At 46.0% G+C, this 22,241-nt stretch overlaps 1 protein-coding gene across 3 annotated transcripts; it reads right to left on the bottom strand.

Annotated features, from left to right (window-relative positions):
• Nucleotides 1-2,714: 2,714 nt before the first annotated feature.
• bmi1 (BMI1 proto-oncogene, polycomb ring finger) lies at nt 2,715-17,256 on the bottom strand. 3 transcript variants are annotated; one of them, XM_008112439.3, is made up of 10 exons: nt 16,529-17,256; nt 10,994-11,130; nt 10,500-10,596; nt 9,735-9,790; nt 9,599-9,649; nt 9,195-9,303; nt 9,065-9,110; nt 8,405-8,503; nt 7,596-7,676; nt 2,715-6,668 (listed from the first exon to the last, which is right to left on the bottom strand). In XM_008112439.3, the coding sequence occupies exons 2-10, from the start codon at nt 11,103-11,105 to the stop codon at nt 6,348-6,350; spliced, it is 972 nt and encodes a 323-aa protein (XP_008110646.2). In that variant the 5' UTR covers nt 11,106-11,130; nt 16,529-17,256; the 3' UTR covers nt 2,715-6,347. The 3 variants fall into 3 exon arrangements, with proteins under 3 accessions (XP_008110646.2, XP_062840524.1, XP_062840525.1); XM_062984454.1 differs by lacking the exon at nt 16,529-17,256 and adding an exon at nt 11,444-11,636; XM_062984455.1 differs by lacking the exon at nt 16,529-17,256 and adding an exon at nt 11,450-11,636.
• Between the last annotated feature and the right edge of the window lie 4,985 nt (nt 17,257-22,241).

Raw genomic sequence — 22,241 nt, 5'->3', positions numbered from 1 at the left:
GTCCAGCCATCTCTTAAAATTAGTCGTATTACACCTAGTGGGACTTACCTCTGAGTAGACCTGCCATGGCTTTACAATGAGAAGCTGCAATTATATATACACGAACTGAGGACTCTTCCACACAGCCCTGTAACCCAGAATATCAAAGCAGAAAATCTCACAATATCTGCTTTGAACTAGGTTATCTGACTCCACACAGCCATATATCCCACTTCAAAGCAGATATTGTGGGATTTTCTGCCTTGATATTCTGGGTTATATGGCTGTGTGAAAGGGCCCTCAATTGAGGTCTATTGAGCAGACCTGTACTATGTACAATATTACATTCAAAGTTTTAAATGGAAATAAACTGCCTTGACCTCATTGGGACTTCGTCTGTACAAATTACAACCTGATATACACTCCTGCATGGAAGTAAGTCGCCTTGAACTCACTGGACTTCTTTTGAGTAGACCTGAACAAATTACAATCGTGAATACACCAACTTACATAGAAATAAACTGTTTTGTATTCAGTGGGACACATTCTGAGGAGTCCTGTACAAATTGTAATCTTTTATCCATACTTGTATATGTCATCTTATAACTTAGCTGTACTTCTTTCCAAGTAGACACTGCAAAATTAACCCCCAAACCAAGTAACTGTATTTCACAACATGAAGAACGATTTATTTACTTCCACAGAACGGGGATTTTCTTTGTGTCAATGGCACTTGGGCATCCCCCTTCCCCAAATGTGTTTGTGATGGAGAAAATAGCCTTCAAGACTGGTCTCTGATCTTGGGAGCTGAATAGTTTTAGGAAGGTGGACTTGTCTTCAAATAGACGAAGGGGAGATGCTAGATTCCTCAGCAAATTCCCCTTCTGGTCCCATTGAAATGAATAGGAGTGGTTATCCCGCAGAAATTATTATTCCGTGGATGCCATTAATCACGCTTCTTTCTGTCCACCGCCAAGCCATAAAATGCCAACATCTGGCTAGTGTTTAAATGGGGAAAAAACCCGACTTTGTTGAACTGGATCCAAAACCAGCACACTCCGCTTGATTCATGGGCACTCGGGGTTCAATGTTGGCCTTGTGTGGATTGTTTCATATATGGTTTTAACAGTTGGAGGAAGGCTGCCAACACACACAGACCCGTCACACGTGTAAGTTATCTTTATCCCGTTTGCCTCTTCTTAAAGAAAGTAAGGCCTTTTCCCAGAAGGAGTCCAAAGTAGGCGAAAGTCCTATTTATTATGATGTGACAGGATTAATACCTTTCACTCCTGGTGAAGCATGGAATTGGAGCAGGTCCCGCCAAAGTATATATACTTAGATAGGACAGCCCTGGGGTCTATTCCAGTAATTTATTGAGCACGAAGCGAGGAACATAATCAATCACTTGGAAGGAACTGTTTTAGTGGAATAATCGAGGAACAAGGTGTTCCTTACCAACCTTACTTACTGGAGAAATAATCAGATACGAGAGAGAAATCACGTCCTCTTATGCTGTTATTCTGTTTCAGGACTAGCCATTGTTATTTTTATTCCCCCCTTCTAAAATCTACCTTCATTTCTCGATTTTTTTTTCATCTGTTGCTTCCATGGTCTAGCTAAAACCGACTTGTATGGAAGTGAATACATGCAACACGATCTCTCTGGCCCTATTTACACTGCCATATAATGCAGTTTCAGAACATAGATTAAGTGAATTGAACTGCATTATATGGCAGTAAAAATCCAGCCTTAGGACCCTTCCAGGCAGCCATATAACCCAAAATATCAAGGCAGAAAATCCCAGTATTTGCTTTGAACTGGGTAATCTGAGTCCACACTGCCATATATTCCAGTTCAAAGTAGATAATGTGGGATTTTATTCAGCTGTGTGGAAGGGGCCTTAGACTCCTATATAATATAGTTAAGTGCATTTAATCTGCATTCTGAGACTGCATTATATGGCAGTGTACATCCAGCTTCTGAAGCTTCACTCATTATTTCGCCTGCCCCTTTGGGATGAACTTTTGAATAAAATGTATATGAAGAATATTACTTCACCCTAAATCCCATTGACATTAGCAATGCCTGTGTGATCTAATTCGAGGAGCACAATCCTTTGAGGCCAGGATATATCTGGTCTTCATTGGGTCCATTTGATACCAATTAGTTTTGTATCCATTTTAAACAGACCTTTCAGTTGCAACATTGCTTTTGTAATATACCTTATTTTTACATTTCAGGCCTAGTGTTTACAACCTCAGTCTTAAGGTTCCTCTGTCTCCCTACAACTTTTCAAACTTTAGAAAGTTTATGGCCACTCAAACTGTTACTAAAACTCTAAAATCAGGACATTAAATAAAGAACAACACTCTGAAAACAGGAGAATTCCAGACATGATTCAATCAGGGCCATCTAATATCTCCCAAAAAAAGGATTCACCCAGGCAGGAATCAGCCAGGCTTTGAAGCTGCAAGGCTTTTCAATGTTAATCTATGTGATTAATTGTAACATTCACACTTGCCTCCAACAGACAAGAGTTCTTTCTCCCACCCTGGAACTTCCACAGATATATAAAACTCACTGGCCTAGTTTCCAATATACTTCACAACCTCTGAGGATGTCTGCCATAGATGTGGGAGAAAGGTCAGGAGATAATGCTTCTGGAACATGGCCATACAGCCCGGAAAACTCACAGCAACTCTGTTACTCAAACGTCACAAGAAGCAGCAAGAAGGTATATGCAAAAGTAATGATTTAATGACTGTAAGCAGGACAAAGCAATAGAATTGTGCTTCTTTCGGAGACTGGAGATCATGAAATATTTAGCTACGATTTCTCCATACAAACATGAAACAATAGGCATATAGGATAAACACCCCCACAAATGTGTGACTGATGAGTGAAGGATACACGGGCACTCTCTCACACACACAAAGTCTGAGCAAAGTAAAGCACAAACTGAAAACTTATTGGGGGCTCTTCACAAAGCTTACTTTAAAAAAACAAAAATATCATTTCTCTTTCATACTGGATGCCTTCAAGAAGCCTATTTCGCAGAAGGGATTCCCCGAAGCTTATGATAAGATATCAAAAGTACCTGTTAATCTTTCAACAAGTTAGTATTGTACCATATACATAACATTATATATATAGATATATATTAAAAACAAATTTAGGTTAAAAGCCTTCATCCACCTACTTGCTGATTTCTTAAGAATGAATGAAGAAAGAGGTTCCCGCACTTATTATGGCTTCTTCTTGTGGGTTTTTTCTGTGCTTTGTTTTTTGAAAAAGAGGGGAAGTAAACCCATCAAACCAAATAACAGAATGAACTGGGTGGTTGTGAGTTTTCTGGGCTGCATGGCCATGTTCCAGAAGCATTCTTTCCTGGCGTACTGCCCTCATCTATGACAGGCATCCTCAGAGGTTGTGAGGTATGTTAGAAAACAGGTAAGTGGGATTTATATATCTGTGGAAAGTCTAGGGTGGGGGAAAGAACTCTTGTCTGTTTGAGGCAGGTGTGAATGTTGCAATTGGCCACCTTGAAAACTCTAAAATCAGCACAGTAAATAAAGAACTGGGAAAACAGAGAATTTCCAGACATGAATCAACCAGGGCCAGCTAACACCTCCCAACAAAGGATTCCCCCTGGCAGTACGCAGACAGGCCTTGAAGCTGAGAGGCAATTCAATGCCAATCAAGGTGGCCAATTGCAATATTCACACCTGCCCCAAAAATGTTGGAAATAGCAACTTCTCAACACGTTCACTATTTATTTGTTAATGTACAGTATATATTTGCTAACCTGTATTCTATGTGTATGTTGATTTGCCAGTTTGACTGTACCTCTTTGGTGTGGGAGGGGTTATAGACATGTGATTGTACTCAGCATGTTCAGACTCAGGGCTCCCTTTTGTAGTCAGTCTGTTTAACACCTCAGTGGAGGTAGATGTGTGTGCTGTTTGGACTTCAGTAGAGAAGTACTGTATGACTTATGGACATCAGTGAGTACAACTGTACCTAAAGGCTATGGGACAATTGATTAAGAATGATATCCTGTGTACTCAACACACAGAGAGAACTACATCTTATCTATAACTGTGCCTTAAATAAGAAATGTGCCTGTAATTAATACAAGATGTTTGTGAGTAAACAAGATATGTTATTTTTCAAAGAAGTCTTTGTTTTTTAATTTCTGAATGAATATTTTAAGCTTAGAGGTTTCAAGGGAGTGTATACCTTTTGGGCAAACTGCAACTGCAATTTCAACTTCAAAGAAACAACCATCTCTGCTAAACCAAATGTATTTTTGTACTGACAAGTCTTTGTCCTTGATTCATGGATCCACTTTAAATCCAGTCTGTCTCCTGAGGAATTCTGGAGTTTGTAGTTTATTGAGCAGTTTAAAGTCCCCTCCCTTAACTATAAGCCTCAGAATTCTGTAGTAGGCAGAAACTGGATTTAAAGTGGATTCATGCTGGTTTGATGAGGTCCCACGAGGTTCTTCAGTTTAACTGCTGAGTTACCTGTGTGCCATTAAATGAATGCTTATGAATATCACCTAGTTAGTGACTTCTAACAAGATCATGTTTTTCTTGACTATTGGTTTTCAAAAGGTGGTCACAAGTTAATGGAGATTCACATTTGCCAAACATATATGACATAATTTTTCCTTTTCAACAAGGTTATGATTGCCATTTATTTCCAAAGGGATATCTGCTCAGAAACTGGGTGCATTTAATTCCAATAGACAAGAGTTATTTTTTTTCTCCCACCCTGGACAGTATTCCACAGATGCATAAACCTCACTTGCCTAGTTTCCAACAGATCTCACAATCTCTGAGGATGCCTGCCATAGATAAAGGCGAAACGTCAGAAGACAATGCTTCTGGGACATGGCCATATAGCCCGGAAAAATCACGGCAACCCAGTGATCTGGCCATGAAAGTCTTCGACAACACAACAGAATGAACCTTTGAAATCCGCTTCCTCGTCCCTCTGTAGTTCACTACTCTGTAGTTCACTACTCCGGTAGCCTCCCTCCCCTGCGCCCTTAGAAATAATCACATTGTGTAAAAAGTAACAAAACAAACAAACAAAAAAGATAAGCCACTGGGGAACAAGGCAGAGTCCGCACAATCCTTTCGAGGCCCGGGTTAAAGGCGGCTTGAGTCTGCTCTGCGGCCTCTCAGCCTCCAGGCGCCCCTCTCTCTCCTGCAGCCAAGACCAGAAACAGGAGCCCGCAGAAGCCGGGAAAGGCAGGCCTGGAGATGTCGCCCCCGAAGGCGCCAAACACGAGACTTTCTTGATAGTATTTATAAATATATCTTACAATACTGCTTCCTGTTTTGTCACAGTTACCGGCATGGCATCGCTGAGCAGACGCAGAAACAATGCCATCCGATCTTTTCTTCTTTTCCTTGGGGCAAAACCCGCCTGGAGGCATAAACATGAACATGGATCCCCCTTCCTCCTCCTTCTGTCCCCCTTTTCCTCATCCTTTCTCTGCAGTCGAGTTGATAGGGATGCAACATACAAATCCAAAGGGCGAATAAAGCTAGAAATCGCGGTTCACAGTGACATGGATATGCACCGTTCTAGGCATATTAAATCCGGTCTTGATGACGAATGGAAAGAAGGGGGCAGGGGGAAATCCATGTTGCTTATGAGAACGTCACAAAACAGCGTCCAAGAGGAGTGTAAATACACGGAGTTCCCGGTGGCGCAATGCGTTAAACCTTTGTGCCTGGACAGGTCAGAGGTTCAAATCCATGGGGAGAGCGGTGAGTTCCCTCTGTCAGCTCCAGCTCCCCATGCAGGAACATGAGAGAAGCCTTCCACAAGGACAGTAAAACATCAAAACATCCGGGCATCCCCTGGGCGACATCCACTTCTCCCACACCAGAAGCCAAGTCGCTCCTGACACGAAAAAGCCAAATTATATCCCATGGTTGATCTGCATCCATTTCCGGACAAATTGTCAGACAATTCCCAAATCCAAACCAGGAAGTAGGTTGTGGATGAAAAGAGGCCAAAAAACCAACAACAACAAAAAAACCCCCTACAAATATAAAATCACCCTTCTTCGCCCTTCCCAGGTCCATCTGGGTCTCTGTTTTGCTTGCTTCATGTTACTAGTCCTTAAGAAACAATCCATTGGGGGGAAAACACATCCAACCTCGAAGTTTCACCGCTTAATACCCAAAAATCCAAAGCGTATATGTGTCAGGTATAAATCCTCCTTTTTTCCTCAAGGCTGGGATTAGCATCTCTAAAGCTGAACGGCGTGGAGAGAGACAGAAGGGCAGGAAAGACAGCTCTAAAGACACGGCGGGGCTTTGTGGAGTCCGAGAGAGAAAGAGAGGCGCTCAGCCACACGAAGTGGCCGAAGAGGAGCCGTTGAGGGAGGCGGCTTTGCGGGCCCGGTTGCTGAAGTGGTGGTGGTGGTGGCTGCTGGGGCTGGAGCTGGTGCCGTTGAGGGTGCTGGAGATGTGGGGGAACTGGGGGTGCGGGGACTGAAGGGAGGGCGGCGTGAGGAGGCCGGAGGAGGTGGAGGGCGCGCTCTCCGCGGGGCTGCCCACGCCCTTCTCGCTCCCAGAGTCACTCTCCAGCTCTCCGCTTGGGCTCAGGCCCAGCTTCATCCTCTTGCAGGAAGGCCGCACCCGGTACTTCAACGGGAGGGGGCCGTTCTGCCAAAACAAAGCGGGGGGGGGGGGGGAAGGGGGCAAGAAACAAACACAGGGGTCAGTCAGTATGTCGCCTTTCCTGCCCAGCCATTCATCCACCTCTCTTTCCCTTTGTTCCAGTGTGGTCCTTCATGAACTTTGCGTTTACTACATATTATTTTGGGCAAACTTCGACCCTCCAGGTGTTTTGGACTTCAACTCCCACAATTCCTAACATCCTGGCTGTTAGGAATTGTGGGAATTGAAGTACAAAACTATTGGGTATGATCCCTGAAAGGCACAGGTCTCTTGTGTCATCAAGTTTCCAGACCTCAATGAGTAGAACTAGACGAGAGACAGGGCCAAGCTGAGGGATTCCTTTCCCTACATTCCTATTCATGTTTTCCCCAAAAGGGCCTTGTCTTTCCTCCTTCTGCTAGCCACTATCTCCACCCCACTTTGTTGGTGTTGCAAAGGAATTCTGTGAGTCAACTTCCTTTTGAAGATTTTTTTTATTGTCATGTGGCCATTGCCATTACTTTCTGCTTTTTCTTTCTACCTGTGAGGATGCACATTTTGCCTCTCTCTAGGCAAAATGTAGCTGTATGAACTTTATTTCCCCAACAAAAACACCTGGAGGGCCAAAGTTTGCCCTAATTCAAGGAATATGTCTAGACTTGATGGCTTTCTGTCAGGAGTACATGGCAAGGGGTTGGATTGGATGGCCCTTGGGATCTGGTCTAACTCTATGATTCTACTCTTTGGCATAAAAGGCTTGTGCAACTTCAATCCCACCCATAGGAGAACAGTGGGATAAAAATAAATAATGATGATAATAATAACTTCAACTGCAATGATTCTATAGCATTGAGCCATGCAGTTAAAGTGGGGTCAAAGTACATTAATTCTACCGGCAATACAACAAGTTTTCAAAGATATAGAGGTATTTACCCTTCTCCAGGTGTAAATGTAGGCAATATCCATGAGTGTGTAGTAGTCCTTCAAAGGTTCCTCTTCATACATGACATCAATCTGGTAAAGAAATATTAGGAGACTTTGGTTAACTGTGTGCCAAGGCAGGCTTGAGAGCATCCTATATAGAATATAGTAAATAATCATCATCATCACCATCATCTTTATTTATATCCTGACTGGGATGGCTTTACAAAAATACAAAAATTGCAGAAATAATAACATAAAACAATAACATCCATATAAATATCTCACTTCACCCCCGCTGGTTTTATGGGAATCTATGGCAAGTTCTAGATAGTTCTAGATCTCACCCTAAATATGCTAAACTTATAAACTTATACAGAGTTTATCTTCTAGGAATTCTCTAAGCTTCAGGGGCTGTTGGTGGACTTTTTTTTAAAAAAATCTAATAATATAGGCCTTTTTCTTAAGGGTTTGGATGTTGTTGTTCTTAAACCCAGAAGATAGAATTATTAGCAAAAGCAACTGAATAGTCCTGGCATGAAAAGGACTTCAAACATTTTATTCAGAAGAGCAGCAAGAGAAAACCTCACAGTCCAGGGCATAACAGCTCAGGATGCCTATGCCACCCTTTCTTTTTCTGAAAATAATTACATTAATATAAAATGTTTTATATTATATAGGAACCAAAGCACTTTCCTAACACATGAACGATATTTCATGCTAAGCATACAACAGGGAACAACATCCTGAGAAGAATAAAAAAAGTCAAAGCTTGTTTTCAGATTAGAAGTTTTACATACACAAATAGAGTCAAATAATACCTGGAAAGAATTGGGTATATCCATCTTACTCCGAAGAAATTTCCTCAAGTGCATTACAGTCATTGCTGCTGGGCAGCGCAAATATCTTTTGTCATTCACCTAATGGAGCAATGTGTTGAAAAAATAATGCTTACAGTTAAAATATGGACTATACCATCCCCAGTCTCATGCAAAGACCAGTGAAATGCATGAAGGTTAGGTACACTAAACAGCTTATTGTTAAAGCAAAAACAACTGGGCTTAGGTGCTAAACCATGAACAAGAAAGAATCAAGATAGAAAATAAATAAATAAATAAATAATAATAATAATAATAATAATAATAATAATAATAATAATAATAGCAATAACATACTGATTAGCTGCTTGGCAGAATGTAATTATTATTATATAGCTGCTTTTCCTATTTAAAAACATTTTTCAGGGAAGAAAGAATAGGAAATATACCACAATATAAAAAATGTTAGAAATATCCGTTACAAGTCTGTTACTTTTCATTGCCAAGAAAGTATGGCAATTATCTTAACAATAGCTTCTTTGTCTGTTAATTTGGGGGGGGGGGGCATAAAGCTAAATCCTGATCTAACTTATTTGATGTGAAAAATAATTTAAACAGTTTTATTTTCTGAAGAAGGAATAGAAGATAATAAAATTTATTCACCTCCTCTTTGGATTTCTCTTTTTCCTTATTTCCTTTCCGTTCAAGTCTAGAAAGAGGATTTATGGAATTACAACAGAGGACAGGGATCTATGAATATACAGATAAGGTAAAACTGTGCTTTGACACTTGCCTATTTTGGTCAAAGAACTCAATGGATAAGCTTATTATCTCATCGTCTGTTATAATCCTTTTGTCTTCATCTGCAACTTCTCCCCTGTCTTCATTAGAGCCATTGGCAGCTGCACAGAAATGTTCACAGTAATTTACATTTTGAAATTCAAATCAGGAAGAATGAGAAATAGAACTCAGTAAAAGGGGGAAATCTCTCACAGCTAAAATTATTTACACAAATACTAAAATAGCTCTTATTATATATAACAACAATTTAAATGAACTATGCTGTTCATTATCCTGAAATATCACATGGGCTATATTTGGGGGAAATGTCCTTAGATTTCTTACAAATGTCCTAAAAATCTTAACTTTTGAAAAGGAAGCTAGTTTTATGTCAAAGAATAAATGGCATCCTTTTACCATCAGCAGAGGGATGAGCAGCATAAAAGTCTCTTCTTCTTTTCATTTCATCTAAGTGAAAACACATATTGATCATTTAGTTTTAACTCTGATTTAGCACACTGTATGGCTCAAATTGATTAAATTGCTTACTTACTTTTGAAAAGGCCGGGTACTAACTTGTACACAATGTCTTGGAGAGTTTTATCAGATCTAAAATATAAAAATTCCAAGACAACAGAAATTAGAGTTGTGTCAGAATTAAAAGTTAATCTCCATCCAACACTTTACAAAATATATTCTACCAAAATGGCTAGCCATGAAACATACCAAATTTTAACATGAGATTTATATCACTAACTATTTATTTATCTGCAAAAAAATTAAAATACAAACATGTAATAGTTTTCTGGCTGCTATAAAAATGCACACTGTCAAAGGAAAGTTATAACAAGGAAGGATACAGCTAAACAAGGAAGGCTTCTGAGAAAAAGTTATTTTTTGCCTTGTTGGTCAATATTTTACATGTAAAGACATGGTCTAAACTTAAGAATATATAAACTGGCAATAAATGGAGGGGAGAAAAATAAATCATCTGCATTTTGGTCAGGCTGGACAGAAGGAAAGGACAATGAAACAAAATCCCAGTTGAAACAGACCAAAGTTCCTATATGAACTTCCATTGGCAAAAGGAAATTTCTCTTAAGATTTGGGCTTAAGGTGGAGAGGGAAACAAAACACAAGGAAAACAGAGCCCTAATTATGATATAAAGCAGGCAGGGGCAAACTTGGGCCCTCCAGGTGTTTTGGACTTCAACTCCCACTTAAGCTTAAGCACTGGGGGGTGGGGGGAGGAAAGGGCCTGAGGCTGTTAGGAAGTCCAAAACTCCTGGAGGGCCTAATATAAAAAGACCGGTCCTACCTTATGTTCAAAAGCGGCCTGGTTTTGTGAACTTGGACATCGCAAATGGGACAATACTTGCTCGTCTCCAAGTAATGCACGATACATGTCTTACAGACTATAAGAAAAACATAGGTATGTATGTAAATGTACATACTTATATAGAGAGAAAAACACAGAAGACTCCAAACAACCGTCAAGTCGGGATCAAACGGGTGATCTTTGTCTATGGGAAAATAGCAATGGGCAACCTCTCAGAGGAGCTGAAGGGGCCCTTATAGGGACACATCCTTCTCCCGATGGATAGAGCCTCTAGCACAGGCATGGGCAAATTTCGGCCCTCCGGGTGTTTTGGACTTCACCTCCCACAATTCCTAACAGCCGATTGTGGGAGTTGTAATCCAAAACCCCTAGAAGGTCATTGCCTGCTCTAGCAACTGCATCTCGAAGCAGGGCCTCCTTCCCTCTGCCCGTGGGCCCCTGGGACACAAACCCACTTGGGAGAGGCTACTCACAGGAGTGCAGGCACTCGATGATGGTGGTGGCGTCGATGAAGTACCCCCCGCAGATCACGCACATGAGGTGCGGGTTCAGCTCCGTGATCTTGAGGCGGGTAGTGCGGTGCATTTTGGCTGGGGAGGTGCAGAAGGGTCTGCAAGAGAACCAACGGGGGAGGGGGAGAAGAAAGGGGTGGCTGTGAGGCGAAGGGAGGCGCACGGAAGCGACCTCTGCACCTCGCCGCACCTCAAGCCGCAGGGAAAGGATAACACATGGGGAACGGCCCAGGAAGGACCTGTGGCGCGGCGGGGAAAAGGCCTTTCTAGAGAGCTTGCTCTGTCTCTGCTCTTGCCTCTTCCTCCTCTGCCATCGACAACAGCAGCAGCAGCAGCAGCCCAAGAGGCTCGTCGGGACGGAGGCGCCTTCGGAACCGCTCTATCGAGGAGGGGGTTGCTATAGCAACTTACACTTACACTTGGCATCCTGCCACCGCCCGGAGCGCACCGAGGGAGGGGGGAAGAGGAGGGAGGGGAGGAAAGGAAGAAAGGAAGGAAGGGGGTCTGCGGGTGCGGCGTAGATAGGAGGGAGCCGAACCCCGGAACAGAAGCTCGCCTGTGTGTGCAGGGCGGAAGAGAGGAAGGACAAGGAAGGGAAAGGGGGGGGGGGTTGCAGCTGCAGGAAAAGGGGAAGAGGGGGCGTGGCAAGGCGGAGTGGGGCCCGTGAAAGGGGGGCCGCCAGGGTGGGGGGTGGGGAGAGCGATCTTCCCCCTTCCTTCCTTGCTTCCTTCCTTCCCCACCACGCCTCCAGCCGCCTTTCCTGTAACAGTCTCCCCCCGCCTTTCTCAAAATAAACCTCCACTTTTGTAGGAGTTTGCTGGGGAGGGTGAAAGAGGAGGCCCAAAGCGGGGCTGGCGGCGGCCTGAGGCCTCCTCCTCCTCCTCCTCCTGAGCGAAAGCGCGAGGCTCCTCCCGGCCCCTTCGGCGGGCTCCTCTCTTCCCCTCGCCTCTCCTCTCGGGGGCCTCCATCCACGTCGACTCGGGGCAAGGAAGCAGAAGCAGCAGCTGAGACCTACTCGCCGCCGCCCTCGCCTCCCTCCCTTCTCTCCCCTGCTCTCAGGCGAAGAGCGGAAAAGTCGGGCCCGCTCGGTGTGTGCGCGAGAGAGGAAAGAGCTGTGTGGGGGAGAGGGGGGGGGGAATCCGTGGCCATGCTCTCGAGCTGCGAGAGGCCACATGGGAGCCACAGAGTCCCGCACTCACGAACACTGAGTCATTCTAGAGCAGTCGTGGGCAAACTTGGGCCCTCCGGGTGTTTTAGACTTCAACTGTTTTGAAGTCCAAAACACCCGGAGGGCCCAAGTTTGCCCACGACTGCTTTAGAGGTTGCTGCCAGTGCCCAGGCTCCTGCAGCGACCTCCTGAGCTCTTCCCTGGGCCGAGTCCTGAGGCTAAGTCCACACTCACGAACATGGAGTCCTTCCAGGGGTTGCTACCCAGACTCCCACAGCGGCCTCCTGAGCTCTTCCCTGGGCCGAGAAAGGCGTGTGTGTGCCTTGCTAGAAACTCCCACCCGAGGCATGCAGCACACATACACACACACCGAGCTCGGCGAAGAATAATTTACGGCGCAATCAGATCCAGGGTGGGAGCAAACGCTCCTCTCCCCCGCTCCCGCTCCCGCTCTCTCTCTGTCCCTTAAAACACAGGTTAAGTTGGGTTGCTGGGAGTTTTCCAGGCTCTATGACCATGTTCCAGAAGCATTCTCTCCTGACGTTTCGCCCACATCTATGGCAGGCATCTTGTGATTGTCAGGTATATTGAAAACTATACAAGGGAGGTTCATATACTGTATCTGTGGAAGGTCCAGGGTGGGACAAAGAACTTTTGTCTGTTAGAGGCAAGTGTGAATGTTGTAATTAATCACATATAAACCTCCCTTCCTAGTTTCCAATACACTTTACAACTTCTGAGGGTGCCTGCCATAGATGTGGGCGAAACGTCAGGAGATAATTATTCTGGAACATCGCCACACAGCCCGGAAAACTCATAGCAACCCAATGACTCCGGCCATGAAAGCCTTCATCAACACAGGTTAAGTTTCTTGATCTTCAGTTTGTGCGGATTCCCTCTTGTTTCCGGACCCAGCACAGTGGAAAGAAGGCAAAACACTTCCCAAAAGAGCTCAGTATTGTAGTCAAAGGGGTGTGTGGAAAATTTGGGTGGTGGGGGTGGAAAAAGTTGTTGGCTTTGGAAGCAACGCGTCGTCTCGCCTCACAATTCCCGATTGCCTCTAGACGGTCCCGGTTGGAAAACAGAGGAAAAGAAGGAGAAAGGAATAGAGGTGTGTCTCTTTGTGTAAATCCTACACGGAGGGGAACTTCTTCGCATCACACAGACGCAAGCAAGTCAATGAAAAGGGAAATGGGGGGGGGGGGGGGCATCTAGGGAAGAGGCGAGGCAGCCTTGGCCTTAGAGAGACTCTTAGAAACACAAGCACACTGGATAATATTTCGGAAATATCCCCAACAGACTCAACATAACAAGAAAACCTCCGCTCTTACGTTGGGATCTGGCCAGCTTCGAGGTTTGCCTTTTCCTTCTGTCAGGTAGGAAATGATTTACGTTACTCTAGCTGACGTTAATCACCGCCCCCTTCTCTCTCTTCTTAAGACCACGCAATACTCCCAACAGTATCTAATACCTGGACTATAAACAGCTGCAGAAGGTCGTCTTAAAACGTCTGGCTGAAATCTATTCCCTTGCACGGAGACACCAAGGCAACCCAAAGGGGCCAGCACATGTTTTATTTCCCTCCAAGTGGAGGGAAACTCAAATCAAGCGTGAAACTTCTTCTGCCGAATCTACCCCCTCCCCCTTAACCCCACATTATTTATTATCGATGGTCGGAGGTATCTCTGACAGCCAGGGTCTTAAACCAGATTCAAAGCAACGAGACACTCGCCTCCTCGAAAGATGCCAACACACACGTCTACACACACCCCCTTCACGTTTACAGTACACATTGCATACATAAACATAAAGAGCGCCTTATTACCAAACACACCAACTCCTCCAGGAGGGGAGTTTAAGCTTCTGCTGTTTCTCGGCTTCCCAACACCACAAACTTCTCTCCCTCCTTCTGTTAATGTCGTGCAGAGTTGTAGTTAAGATACTACCGCACCGACCTTTAAAACCAGTTAGTATATTTTATTTTCATAGCCCCTTATCCTTCCCAGGACATGTACGCAACCACGAAAACCAGAGATGGTAACAACTGGCTAAGGCAGCTAAACCGAGAACCTGGAGGCCTCACTGGAGTTACCTCCAAATATAAAGGAAAATAGAGCCAAATCCTGGCGTGACTGGCCAGTGGTACTCTATGAATCAACACCAGGCATCTGTACTGGAAAATGTGCAGAGGTTTCTCGATCTACTCACTGATCAGGTGAACCTTAAAAGGAGCAAAGATGCACCTACAACCACATCAGGTCTCACTTTGCTTGCCCTGCAACTTGGAGCTAATTCTTGATGGCATCAATAACAGCTCAAAATATGGGGAAAGTTATTATAAACACTTGTGTGTGCGTGTGTCTAACCCTAAACATTGTCAAAAATAGCACACACACCCAGTAACTGTGCTAACCCTAAGACGTGCATTAATCCAGCCAGGGTCATGGCTCTATATAACTAGATTCTTACAGTAGCAAATGGGAACTTCAAGACAGTTTCCCAAACAATCACTTCCTATCACTTTTAGGAGACATCAGCCAACTTCCTAGTGAAGTCTGCGATTATGGATTGGAGGCAAAAAGAATCACACAAGCACACAAGCATATCTTTCCTGAGCAACTTCTGTGGGTGAAAGTGTCTTTTCAAAAACGTATACTAGAACCAAACAGTTCATTTTTTAAAAAAACTCTCAACAACTCCAAGCTACATTTCACCAAGGAGAGAGAGGTTTTCCACACTTCAAGGAGATAACGTGACCTCACAACTAACCCAAATATTTGGGTTTGGGGCCAGAGTGTTAGTTATACAGATAAAAGCTTTGTTTTGGTAGTGCTGTCTTGTTTCCTTCCAAGCACTAAAACATCCAAAATCTGACCTTTTCTGCCAGTCTTGTACTGTCAGGCCAAGTGATTTTACATGAACATCCCCAAACAGGTTTCCATGGGTAAGACACACTAAGTCAGGCATGTGCAAACTTGGGCCCTCCAGGTGTTTTGGACTTCAACTCCCACAATTCCTAATAGCCTACCGGCTGTTAAGAATTCTGCACATTGAAGTCCAAAATACCTAGAGGGCCCAAGTTTGCCCATGCCTGCACAAAGTACTATGAGAGCCAGAAGCAAGGCACAGACCCGTCCTATCCCAAACACTAGCAAGATGTCCCAACTAACTCGCCTTTTATCCAACTTTCAAAGGAAGGGTATATTTCAGAGAAACACCAGACACACTAAATACTATGAGAGCCAGAAGCAAAGCATAGACCCGTCCCATCCCAAACACTAGCAAAATGTCCCAACTAACTCGCCTTTTATCCAGCTTTCAAAGGAAAGGTATATTTCCTGAACTACACAAGTAGGTTGTGTCATCAAGTTTCCAGACCTCAGTGAGTAACTAGACTAGAGACAGGATTAGGCTGAGGGATTCTTCCCAACACCAATTAAATAAAACCAACTCCACGGTAGATGTTGGAAACCGTCTCTTCCATCACATTCTCCAATTCTCCTCAATCCGAACAGGGGAAAGAAGTTCAAGGATCAGGGACGCAAGCCACTTCTCTCCCCCCAAGTTATTTTCACAACTTCGCCCTCCCTTGCCATCCTCGAAGCCTAGGAACGTTAGCATTTTAACCACAAACGAAAGGGGCACACGGTGGAAGCGACGCGAGGAGGACCGCCATCTTATAAAGCAAGCACTTCATTTCCACCCAGGAGTCCCCCCGAACTTAAGTTAATAAAATCCCTTCGGGAGCCCCCACCAGCTCGAGGGAGCCCCCGTCGGGACCGCAACCCCTCGCCGGACCCATCTCTATAAAATGGGGGCGCTGCTCGGTTCCTGAGCTCCCCGCCGACCCCTTTCTTTACAAAGCAATCGCCATCCCATGACCCAGGCGGTGCCAGATTTCACGAACTGTTTCCGTTCAATCAAAATCAGCCTTCCAACGAAGAGGGCTGCCTAAGAACGGCTAGCAGGGGCTGAAAGTATAAATCTCCTCCTCAAAGGACATGTACCCAGGAAGACTCTAGGGCCAAGCTGGGGGGAGAAAGAAACTAAAACCTGTGAAGTGTGGGCGCGCAACGAAACGGGAGAGCTCTTGCGTGGATCTCTCTCTGGGCGAGAGAGCAAACAGGGGAGGGGAGAGAAGGGTGTGCGGGTTGCGGTGTGTGTGTGGCTGAAGCAGACTGTCAGCGCTTTCCCAGACGGAGCAGGAGGAGGAGAGCTCGGGGACACCTAGCTCCCCCCCCCCCATTATCCCCCGAGCCTCCAAAGCCCCCCGAAACCGCCCCCGAGCCCCCCAGCACGGCCTGGAAAGCACGCCCCTCCATACATACCGGCGGGAAGGCTCTGGTGGGAGACGATCCGAGCCGCCAAGAAAAGACAATGAAAGTTAAAAGTCGTTCAGTTCAGCAGAAAATGAATGTGAGCCAAGCGGCCATCTTGAAATGAACTGCAGACGCTGTCAATTGCAATAAGCGTATTGCTGTTGCTGCTGTTGCTGCTGCACTCAGCTCATGTTAGTTCCAGAAACAGCCGGGGGTCTTCTCCTCCGCTGACCCCTCCGCCGGCCCTTGGCTCTCCTTCCTTCTCCCCCGCCTTCTCTCTGTTTCCCCCTCCTTCTCCAATGCTGGGATCTTACAGAACTCGGCTCTATAATCCGGAGCGTTTGCCTCTCCGCCTCCGCCTCCTCCACCAGCAGCAGCCCATTGTCTCTCCCTCTCTCGCTCGCTCTCTCTCTCCGATCCCTTTCCTCTCGCTCTTTCTCGCTCGGAAGGAAAGAAGGGAGGCAGTTCTTTCTTCCTTTCCTTTCCTCTCTGCTTTCTCTCCTCCCCCTTTTAAAAAAATCGAATATGCTGCTTATAGTTGTTGTGGAAAGGAAGGAGGAGGGAGAGAGTGGCGGGGAGAGAGAGGGAGAGAGAAGAGAAGCAAGCAGGCAGGCGGAGAATGCAACGCCGAAAGGCACACACTGGAAACTGACACCGTCCCCAAAATGGCTCAGAGTTCGCCCGCCCCGCCAGCGGTCACGTGGGGCGCCTCATTCCTTAAGGGTGGCCTGGGAATTAGTGTCGGAGGAGCCGCAGCCCCGCCAGCCTCGCCGTGACCCAATCCCGCCGCGGATCCGGAGCCTCCTCCTCCCACCCCTTCCCTCCCTCCCCTTTCACGCTGCTGCCTGTTCCACCTCCTTCCTCTCTCCCTGAGTCCCTCTCTCTGGCATACAATGCGATATTCCTGCTCCTTTCCAACACAACAATATTGCTTCACCTTCTTCTAATACATCCATTCCCCACATTCTCCATGTTTTCACGCTTTTCCTTTCACCTTTCTTTCTCTCACACATACAATCGCCTCCTGTTCTTCCCATAGCACATATCAGGGGGGAGATATCTCAGGCATGGGCGGACTTGGGCCCTCCAGGTGTTTTGGACTCCAACTCCCACCATTCCTAACAGCCTCGGGCCCCTTCCTTTACCCCCTCAGCCGCTTCTCCTCCCTGAAACCACCGTCAAGGCCTGAGGCTGTTAGGAATGCTGGGAGTTGGAGTCCAAAACACCTGGAGGGCCCAAGTTTGCCCATGCCTGAGACATACAGTATTGCTTCTCGTGACCATCACAAGCAAAGCGTGGGGGTCTAGTTTCCACGTGTTAAAAATCGCAACCCACTCAGACCATTGTGGAGGTGATGGTACCCCAGTTCCCACCCCCCTCTCGTGGAGGTGATGGCACCCTTGAACCCACTCTTCTCCACCCTGAAACCACAGTCAAGGTCTTAAGGAGGAGAAGGGTGTGTTCAGGTGTGAAGACGATGACACCCAGGAAGCAGCCAGGCTTTGAAGCTGCAAGGCCATTCAATGCTAATCAAGGTGGCCAACTGCAACATTCACACTTGCCTCCAACAGGCAAGAGTTCTTTTTTCTCCCACCCTGGACATTATTCCACAGATATATAAACCTCCCTTTCCTAGTTTCCAACAGACCTCACAACCGCTGAGGATGCCTGCCACAGATGTGGGCGAAGCTTCAGGAGAGAATGATTCTGGAGCACGGCCATACAGCCCGGAAAACTCACAGCAACCCATAAATCAACCCGTTTATAATCCAGGTGTTAAAATCCGAACCCACTCAGACCATCATGGAGGTGAGGGCACCCTAGGTTCCCTCCCCCTCTCGTGGAGGTGATGACACCCCTGAACCCACTCTTCTCCTCCCTAAAACCCCAGTCAAGGTCTTAGGGAGGAAGGAGAAGGATGGGGTGAGGTGTGAAGGTGAGGACACTCATCAGTGCCTCATCACACTAGAGCAGGCATGTGCAAACTTCAGCCCTCCAAGTATTTTGGACTTCAACTACCACAATTCCTAAGAGCCTACCGGCTGTTAGGAATTGTGGGAGTTGAAGTCCAAAACACCTGGAGGGCCGAAGTTTGCCCATGCCTGTACTAGAGCATGAATCCACTTCAAATCCGGCTTCTGTCTCCTGCAGAATTCTGGGGTTTGTAGTTGGGTGAGGCCCAGGACCCGTCTGGCTGAGTTGTTTAAAGCCCAAAGTGGATTTAAATTGGGTCCAAATTGTAGTGCGATTAGGTTCTCGGACTCCCCCCTTTTCCTCTCTCTTCTGAGCTCGATAAATAATGATGGTGAGACTACACAGAGAAGCCATTGAAATCTACAAGCATGTGGAGAATTTCAACAAAAGGACGAAACCATGAAAATGAACACAATCTGGCTACCAGTATTAAAAAAGAATTTCAAAATAAGGACAGTAAATAAAGAACAACACTCAGAAAACAGGGGAATTCCAGACATGAAACAATCAGGGCCAGCTAACACCTCCCAACAAAGGAGTCCCCCGGGCAGGAAGCAGCCAGGCCTTGAAGATGCAAGGCTTTTCAATGCTAATCAAGGTGATTAATTGCAACATTCACATTTGCCTCCAACAGGCACGAGTTCTTTCTCCCACCTAGGACCTTCCAAGATATCTAAACCTTCCTTGGTTAGTTTCCAGTATACCTCACAACCTCTGAGGATGCCTGCCATAGGTGTAGGCGAAACGTCAGGCGAGAATGCCTTTGGAACATGTCCGGAAAACTCACAGCAATGGTGATGAGAGTGGTCCCTCCAGGCTCAGTTTCCTTATCTTAAAACCTGAAGCCACTCTTCTCCTGCTTAAAACCACTGTCAAGCTATTGGAGAAGAAAAGGGTGGGTTCAAATGTGAAGGTGATGACACCCCTTCCCCCCCTTTCCCCTGTATCTTCTGGGCAAAGAAATACTTCATTATAACAATGCTACTGGTAGTGGTCACCCCAGTTCCCACATCTCAAAACCTGAACCCACTCTTCTCCTCCCTGAAACCACCATCAAGATCTTGGAGAGGAAAAGAGTGAGTTCAGATGTCAAGATGATGACATTCAAGAAGCAACCAGGCTTTGAAGCTGCAGGGCCATTCAATGCCAATCAAGGTGGCCAATAGCATCATTCACACCTGACTCCGTCAGACAAGACTCATTTTTTTCCCCAACCTGGACATTATTCCACAGATATATAAACCCACTTGCCTGGTTTCCAACAGACCTCACAACCTCTGAGGGTGCCTGCCATAGATGTGGGCGAAACGTCAGGAGAGAATGCTTCTAGAGCATGGCCATACAGCGCGGAAAACTCTTAGCATCCCAGTGATACCGGCCATGAAAGCCTTCGACAACACATTGATGACACCAAGGGCCCTTCCACACAGCCCCATATCCCAGAATATCGAGGCAGAAGATCCCACAATACCTGCTTTGAACTGAGTTATCTGAGTCCAGACTCAGATAATGTGGGGGTTTCTGCCTTGATATTCTGGGATATAGGGCTGTGTGGAAGGGCACCCGGTTTCCCTCCTTTTCCTTTCTCTTCTGGGTGCCATAAATAGTGATGGTGATGATTGTGGTCCCCCCAGGCTCAGTTTCCCCATCTTTAAAACCTGAACCCACTCTTCTTTCAAGCCCCCGCCCAGGTGATGGCATGGAAGCCAGGTGTCCCCGTCCCCCACGAAGCAGCTCCCCTCCATTGTCCTTCCTCAGACTTTCTATTGCTTTGCTTCCACACACGAAGCAGGCTCGCGGGTCTGGTAATTCAAACACTCCGTGGAAATGCAGTTTCAAGGGACGCCTCCCATTTGTTACAGGCTGTGCCTTTCCTTCCTCGCCTCCCTTTCTACCTGCTGTATTTCCCAGCCCTTTGTCTTCTTCGCTCCTTCCCCCCTCTTTCTGGGTTGACATAACTGGGGTGGTCCCTCGCTTTCTGGCGGATCCATCCACACATGTCTTTGTGCCGCCCTCGTCCCCATCTTGCTCTCTTCCTCAATGACCCGATCGATCCCATTTCTCCTCTCTCCCCCTTCAGTTTCTCCTCCCGAAGAACCCGAAATAGGCTCCACCCGTGTTGATTTCAGGAGCAGCGAGGTCTTTGTGAACCCCGTGTGGTGTTTATGTTGTGCTTTACGTGCCTCGTGGAAACATACACGTGGATCCCCCTCAAAAAACCAAAACAAAACCCTCGTCCTTCTTCCACTTTCCCCCTCAGAGTCAATGTCTGTCTCCTCAGCATCAAGGCACGCCTCCTCGCTTCCCGCCTTTCTCCTTCGCTTCTTCTCCCTCAGGTTTCCTCACCATTGCCTTCAGGCGAACCCATATCTTCCACCTCCTTCCCAGCTTCTCCCTCGCCTTCCATTAACCCCATCTTCATGAGATTTATCACGTATTTGTGTCGCCTCTATTTTGTCTTCCTGACAGGAGCCCACCTCATAGAGCCTGCCTGTGGACATTTTCTACCACAGAAAATGGTGTCAGGCGATTTGTGTGTGAGGAGAAGAACATGGGAAACTTCTCTCCGGTCCTTCCTCGCTGCTTCTTGGGACAAGGAAGGCTTTATACGCCATTAACGAAATTATAAGGGAGCAAAACCCGCTCTATTCGCTCTCTTTTCCTCTCTCTGAGAGAAAGGGGACATTTATCTGAAGATCCTATTCCTCTCAGGATCACTCTAAGAACCCTAAACGTGAATGACTGTAGAGCAGGCATGGGCAAACTGCGGCTCTCCAGGTTTTTTAGGACTTCAACTTCAAATCTGAGGAGATTTCAACTTCAAATCTGAGGGGAGCTGGGCTTCCTTCCATTTTTGAAGATCCATTTCAGGCTGGGAATTTCAGGGCGCTGCTCTTCACCGAGTTGCCTTTTCCTCCCATTGACACCGACCCTTTTTTCTCCCCAAGTTAGTTGGGAATCCCTTCATGGAGAGGATGAAACTGTCACCCAAGGCTGCCAGTGGGCACAAATGGCCACCTTCCTAACTCATTGTCTCACTACTTCCACTAATGTTCGTGGCTTCGTTGGCCTCCATGACTGAGCAAACGTCAGGCTCCAGATTACAACCCAAGCATTTTATTCATAATATGACTTCTTCCCAACCCACACACACAGTGATTCAGACGGGGAGACATTTACACTTTCCTCCCGACATTTTGTGTGACTTTCGGTGCAATCTTGTCAACCCTACAGGTTAGAGAATATTTTTTGGAAAGAGAGCTATATAATCCCTGAAGGAAAAGGCATTCAGGATTGGGAAGAAAGTGCTCCCAACTTCGACATCGATCCTGTCACGTGTCAAGCCTCCTGGTTAGACAATATTTTTGGGAAGAGAACTATATAATCCCTGACGGAAAAGGCATTCAGGGGGGAAGAAAGTGCTCCCAACTTCGACATCGATCCAAGTCGGTAAGATTTTCTTTAAAGGACATCTTCACTGGCATAACTCCATTCCTTTGAAGCTCAAAAAACAGGGGTCCCATTTAATAAACCTGGTTAGGGGAAGAGGATTTACCTCAGTCTCAGAGAAAGCAAGTGCTGCTCTTGGTTGTTATCAATTTGGGGCAGGAGGATTGGGGACATCTTGGTTTATGAAGGTCCTATTCCTCTAACCATCACTAAATGTGAATGACTGAAGATACCATTGCCCTTCCCCTCTTGTCGGGGTCTGTTCTCTCCCTTAATGCCGAAGTAGATTAAACCACAG

The sequence above is a fragment of the Anolis carolinensis genome, chromosome 6 (assembly GCF_035594765.1).
Source record: "Anolis carolinensis isolate JA03-04 chromosome 6, rAnoCar3.1.pri, whole genome shotgun sequence".
Taxonomy (NCBI): Eukaryota; Metazoa; Chordata; class Lepidosauria; order Squamata; family Dactyloidae; genus Anolis; species Anolis carolinensis.
This window is presented reverse-complemented; position numbering and strand designations above follow the sequence as displayed.